The sequence below is a fragment of the Centruroides sculpturatus genome, unplaced genomic scaffold (assembly GCF_000671375.1).
Source record: "Centruroides sculpturatus isolate CEXI.00-Female unplaced genomic scaffold, Cexi_2.0 scaffold348, whole genome shotgun sequence".
In the NCBI taxonomy this organism is placed as follows: domain Eukaryota; kingdom Metazoa; phylum Arthropoda; class Arachnida; order Scorpiones; family Buthidae; genus Centruroides; species Centruroides sculpturatus.
The window spans coordinates 90,905-97,936 of record NW_019384859.1 but is presented as its reverse complement, the minus strand read 5'-3'; the positions used below and the strand labels follow the sequence as shown (position 1 = coordinate 97,936).

At 28.1% G+C, this 7,032-nt stretch overlaps 1 protein-coding gene across 1 annotated transcript; it reads left to right on the top strand.

Annotated features, from left to right (window-relative positions):
* The first annotated feature begins 584 nt into the window (after window positions 1-584).
* Window positions 585-6,205, top strand: LOC111630641 (DNA ligase 1-like). The gene is made up of 4 exons (XM_023374779.1): window positions 585-828; window positions 3,772-3,936; window positions 4,189-4,264; window positions 5,557-6,205. Exons 1-4 carry the CDS (start codon window positions 692-694, stop codon window positions 5,713-5,715), a joined length of 537 nt encoding a protein of 178 aa, XP_023230547.1. The 5' UTR covers window positions 585-691; the 3' UTR covers window positions 5,716-6,205.
* The last annotated feature ends 827 nt before the right edge of the window (window positions 6,206-7,032 follow it).

Sequence of the window (7,032 nt, the reverse complement as noted above, 5' to 3'; positions counted from 1 at the left end):
CAACTGTTTATTAATAGTACATTTATTATTTTACTAAAGTATGCATTTATTGCAATACTAAAATATATATATATATATAAAATATATAGCTGTTGAGTAACATTTACCAAACAGTTTTGTAATTAGATATTTCTTAAATCAAAATTTGTTATTACATTTATTTCAGGAAGAAGTTGTTTTGGTTATATATTACAATAAAAATACTAAAAATAGGAAATTTGTGCATATAAATTTAATTTAAATTTCTACATGTTTAAGGATGTGTGCATAAATACAACAGTTGTATATACAAGTGTATATAAAAATTTAAACTACATAACATATTGATATAAAAAAGTTTAATTTTTGATGGTAAATCAATAATATGAGATGATAGAAAATTTAGTTGAAATGCAGTATCATATTAAAATTCCATAATGTCAGAGAATTTAACATATTATTTTAAATATTGTCGATATGTAATAATTATAAATTTGTCAAAAAATATGCAATTTTCTCTATTTACAAAAGTAACTTATATGTGAAAATATCATACTTAACTTATAAAATGCTTAAAATTTAAAAATATTTTTGTTTTCAGTTATTAAAGAATCCCATTAATCGTACTTCTAAACTTTCAAGTGGAGTTGTAAAACAAACTCCCCAAGCGAGTCTATCGTGCACAAGTCAGAGAAGTTTAATTTCTCGGGTTATGAGTTTAAAGCAGCAGATGACTCCGAGTGTTAAGGAAAAAATATGCCATGATATTATTAAAAAGCAACAAAAAGAGGAGGAAGTATTGTTGAAGAAGAGCAATTTACTTAAGATGAAAATTGAAGAACAAAAGAGGTTTGTAATTTATTTTACTAATTTATACCAGATCTTCCAAAAATAATGCTATTATTTTAGTTACTGTAATTATGTTAATTATTATTCAAGAAAGATGCATAATACACCAGTTGATACACCAGTAACTGTCTGGGTTTCAAGTAGTAGATGACAAGACATTTGCATTCAAATGTATGGAATACAAATTTTCATGACTATTCTGATGGTCAAATTAGTTTGCAGGCTTATTTTTATAATATTTTATTATCCACAATTAGCTTCTAATTTTTATACCAATGGAATGACCAACTATTACTAGTGACATTTTTCTAAACAATAAAATTCTATATTATAATTAAAGAGCAATAAAAGATATAGACCAACGGTTCCCAACCTTTTTCATGTGGCAACCCCTTTTTATAAAAGCCAAGTGTCCCGCGACCCCGATACAATTGAAAAAGGCATTTTTAATAAGGTAATTAAAAAAACAACGAAATTAGTGTTTTCTACTATAATTTTATTTTAAATTGTTTAATAATTTAATGCGATGGTTGAAATTGCATGTTATTAACCAGTTTCAAAATTCGTGGGTGAGTTTTTGTTAATGCCAATCTCATGTCATTCTCAACATTTAATTTATTCCTCTCAAACTCTCAACACATGTTTCAACCAACTGTGACAGAATAGTGTACCTAGATTACACTTATTTTANATTTATTGATGAAATCTAAAAGAGACCAACCATCGTCAAAGGATTTTATAGATATTTTAAAAGAATTAAAAAACTTGAATTTATTTTGTCTTAGTTTTGGATACAACGTCGCAAGCATTTCATGCGTCAGTCTATCTCGTAATATTGGGTGCACCCAAAATTCTCTTTGCCTCCGCCGTCGTCTTTTATAGCGACGATAGAGGAGCCACACACAAGCAATCACTTCCACATCCATTTCCAAACCGAGCCAGTGCGCACGCTCCGCTAAACGCTCGTCAAACGCCGAGCTAACGCGCGTTGAAAAACGCCTAGTGTGTACAGGGCCTTATATCTCATATATGAACCTGCATATATATCAAAATATTTAATTTTATTTACTTGGATTTTTAGAATGACTTTAATTAAAGCACAGTTTCTTCTAGTAGCTGTGAAGAAATGATTGTTTATTTTGGAGTACAACTGCCATATTTAACCAATGTTTCATTCTGTAGTTTCAACATGTTACAGCATTAATAAAAACAAATTTTGTGGTTATAATTTTGTTTTATTCCTTCATTATTGCATTGTAAATTATAAAAATTATTCTGGTTATGACTAAAATGTAGTCATTATATTTATTAAAATTTGATTTTACTTCACAGTAAATATCTATAAAAATGTTTTATTCTTATTAGAATGAAATACATCCTAAGAAAAGTATAGGTCTGTTTGTTTTTATGAGATGTGTCAAAGAGTACAAGAATACAGTAGAGCATTGATTATCTGACCCCCGATTAACAGTCACATCGGTTAACCGACCGCTCTAGTCTGCAAATTTCAAATGTCCGCTAGTGATGTGGCACTACAATATTTGGCTATGTCTTGGCTACTTTAATATTATTTTTGTTAAATTTTTGCGTGTTTTAGCTGGCAACATCGGCTCGACCATAGAAAGGAGGATAGTATTTAAACGAGACTTAATTTTCTAATTATGAGTGGTTGCTTGTTTTGTGAGCAATAAAATAATTTTAAAATAATTTTTAACGATACAATAGCGATGATTATTATTTAAAACAAAATTGTTAGGCTTAACATTGATGAAAATTCAACGCGAAGTTGGTTAATAGCGATATACTAATTACATGGGATATACTAATATACTATACTAATAATGTATTTTTTCATTCTTTTCGGTTATCCGATTTTTTTAGTTATCCAACCAACCTGAGTCCCCAGTTGAGTCGGATAATCAATGCTCTACTGTATTTTAATTTTATTAAAAAGGGAGAATTTATTTAAAAACCTTAATGGCCACTGCTTTAGTGATAACAGAGGAAAAGTATGGCGATAGGCCAAAAAATGACCCCCCCCCCAAGATTTTTACATTTCGGACTCTGGACATATTGAAACATTGAGAAATGCAAAAAAAAATTGTTTTTTTTTTCTGTATGTATTGATGTTAAGTGTTTTTGGGGACACAATTTTGTTCACCTTCATTGGAGCTTAATAACTTTGTGCTTTTTGTCAAAAATTTTTGAAATTTTGCAGGAAGGTTTGATTATTAGGGAATTGATTGCTATTAAATTTCAGTGGTTAAAGGAAGTGGAGAGATAATGGGGATACCTCCAGTAGGGTTGGACTTAATGACAATTTTATTCATTATTAGTATTTATAATTTTTTTTATAAAACTTGTCCCTACCCTGAAAATTAAACTTTTGCCATTTTATAATAATTAAAAATATAAAAATTTTTTAAATAAAATTTGGTAACGGATGGTGCCACCAAAATGTTAAGTGTTGCCAGAAAAGTTGAGCAACTTGTTTCTGGTTTATTTTTTTTTAATAGCTATATTGGAATGTGACAAATCATTTTATTTATGTATATCTGGATAAAGATATATAAAAACAGAATAGTCTGTGACACCAATTATTTAAAATTCTATTAATTAAGATGCTTCAAATTTTGTTACCAGTAGATTAGTCCAACTCACTGTAATTTATTTTGAAGTATAGTAAAAACTTTCTTTTTACAAAAACTATAATATTATTTTAATATATTTTGAATAATTATTGAATGAAAGTATTTATAGTAATGTATTTAAATTTCCAGTTTTATTGTCTTAGGAAAAATCTATTAAAACATAATTTGAAGTTTAAAAAATACAGAATATTTATTTTATATAAAATAATAGCCTTTAAAATTTTTTTGTAAAAATAATTGTAATAAAATTATAGTTTAGAATTAATGGTAAATTCTTAATTGAAATTTTCAGAAAGAGGGAGGAAAGAATGAGAAAAGTCACAGAAACACGACAAAAACTAGAGCTGGAGAAAGATCAAAAGAGGAATGTCGAAATTTCAAAAGAAGAGAAGTCTGCAAAGAAAGAAGCAGAATTAAAACAAAAACAAAGAGAAACAATTAAGAAAAAACAATTAATGTAAATAAAAGTTTGTTACATTTATATTTATTCTTGATTTTTGCTTAATATTTGATAAATGATAAGATTTAATATAGTATCAATATTATAGTTAAAAAAGTTTTCTTGTTTAATATTACACACACAAATGTTGATTTTGTTTGTTTAATTTTTTAAATTTTTAATTTACATTTTAAAGAATAATTGTATAAAAATATTTTTAATGAAAATTCTATTCATTATTTTAATTTTTTTTTTAAATATGAAATATAGCAGAAAACAAAAGCAAGAAGAAGTTAAAGAAAGAAAAAAAAAAGAAGAAAATCGACTGCAAAAACTTAAAGAACAGGTTTGTTTGTTTAAAATAAAAGTTCAGATTTACTCTTGTTCTAGGTTTAACTTTTAAAATTTCTGTGACAAAATGTCTATTTGAATTACTACTATAAAAATCAGAATTTAAAATTTTTTAAATGGGTAATTTTTAAAAAGTAGTTTACAAAATATTTAAATTAATTTGAAAATACTCTTTACTTTTTATTTAAAACTCTATGAGAGTTTTAAATAAAAGGTAAAATCACTATTTTTAAAGCACGAAGTCAGTTTTGAATTCTTTGTTGCTTTTGTATGGCAAAAATAAAGTTGTAAGACACATTTCATAAATCTATTTATATTATTGATAAACATATATAACTGATTATTATTGATGCAAAACACATAACAGAACATGAATTAATGAACTTTTACTTCAATTAGTTGATCAAATGGATATTTATGTATAACCTCGTTCGATAGCAATTGACTGTATGTGTGTAATTCGTATGTATTAGTTATGAGTTATTTATTTGATATTTCTTATAAAGTAATTAAGAATTGATAATTTCTCTTAATTGTTAATACATTTAATTTTTATGTTGTTCAAAAAGATAAATTTATTATTAAAGGAATTTTATCAAATTAATAAATTACATAAATATTCAAATGAAGAATAAAAAATTATTGATAATTACATATTATTATTTGTAATGATATATCAATTTGAAATGTACATATTGCTTTGGATCCATTTTTACTTTAATATTCTTAGAGTTCATCCAGACAAACTATTGAATGTGTCATAAAATGATTTAGGAGAAGAACTAATATATAACTAAGAAATAATTGGTAAATAAATAAGAGTGATATTAAAACATCTCTTAACTCATCTTAATTAATCAGTTACAGTAGCATTCTCATTAACCAAGGTTCCATTATCCAAAGCAAATTTTGGAAAAGTATTTTGTCAATACAATTTGTTTTGTGACTTTTGTGCAGACAATGTGCTTTATTTGAAAGGAATGCACATCTTTTTGTTTTGTTTTTATCTAATCAAAATTAGCAAGTTTTGAGGAATTATTCATTTGGTAACAGTTTTCTAATTGGATAAATTAGGAACATAACAGATTTAAGATTCAGATATTTTGTATTATTTCAAATATATTTAAAATAGTTTAAATAATTTTGATTATATACTTTAATTAATTAATTAATTATATTTTAGCAAAAGTTAGATTAAAATTTGTATGCACCATTTATTTAAAAAATAATAACACTAATACTGTCTGAAATTTTTAATTAAGTTAAATTTTTACATTTTATTATTAGACACCAACCAAATCTACCCTTTTACAAAAAGCAATACATAACAGTTATCAGACAAAAGAAGTAGAAGAGAAAGCAGATAATGAGCAGTTGTCTGAGCAGGATACTTGTACTGTTTTAAATGAAACATACAATAAAAATGAAAAGGATCCAGAAAGGTAATTACATTTATGTAAGAACTCTCTGTTTAACATAATTCTGCTTTGTCATTTCATTACAAATTTGTTAATGATTGGAAGTTTCCCTATCTAATATATTATGCCAACTTGAATAATGGAGGTTATGTTTAAAAAATATTCCAAAGAATAATCAATCAATATATATTATAAAGGTAAGTGTACAATGTGCGTACTGCTAAAACTGAAAAATGAGTCCCGGTACAATCAAGGGAGTTATATGGTGTGGTAGCCCTCTATCCCCCATACATGAAGAAGGTTCCTGTTTTTACCTGAAGGGCGTGCTGTTGAAGATATAAGGGCTGGAAGTTAAGGCTTACCCTGAAGAACTTGGCTTCTATTGTACTATTTTTAGATGTGATTTTTTGCGTTTTTGACTGCGTTTTAGTAGGGTACCACGGGGGATGAAAGAAGTGCATTCCTTAATAGTGGAAGTGTTAAGAGAAAGTGGTGTGCAAGATTTATAGGCGCAGATGTGGTTTTTTGCATTATTGCAGTAAATCGAACATATTTTTAGACCCATGTAAAAATTCTCTTATTAGTCTGGAAATGGAGGACTTAATTCTTTTATTCTGTGAAAACGGGTGGGATTGGCTATAATGTAATTATCTTAATCTTTGCTATCGTTACTTTTTGCCCGAGCAACACCAGGCTCATCTGCTATTTTTCTATAAATGTAATATTTATGAGAACATACTTCCCATGACAGCGGTTTTTTGGAGAGTTTGTTCGTTGTCAGGAGGTGTGAGTGACTTTTTTGGAGTGCTTTTCTTACGTAGAATGAGCGTATTTTGTGTTGTGTTAAAGCACAGTAGCTGCTTTTTTGGTTGTATCCCTGGCTCTTCGGGTCTCCGGAACAGGTAGGAGTAATTTAAGTAGCGTTAAGCCCAGCGTGGAGATAGTTTTGCTCCAGGGAGGCATTGGTGCTGTCAGAGACGATGTCTCACCACAAGATGGACAGCTTTCGGGTCTTTTCCCAGCTCGCTGAACTGGATAAATTCAGACTAATTCCCGCTGGACCACCTCTATGCAGTTTTTCTGGAGGGGCATGCCCCTCTTCACCATCTTCACCTAGTCAAAGTGTACCAGGCACTTAAACCACACTTTCCCCAACCGTCAACCCCCCCCTCAGTTCCCATTGAAAGATAACTCGTCAAGCCTACATAGCCTTACGAAAAACGTGGTCCTTAAGGCCATTTTCAAAAAAATTTTTTTTTGAATTTTTGGAATGTTTTTTAGGTCCCCAAATTTTTTCAAAATTTTTTGCCCGTGCGAAAAATTTTATCGTGATTTTAATGAGCCT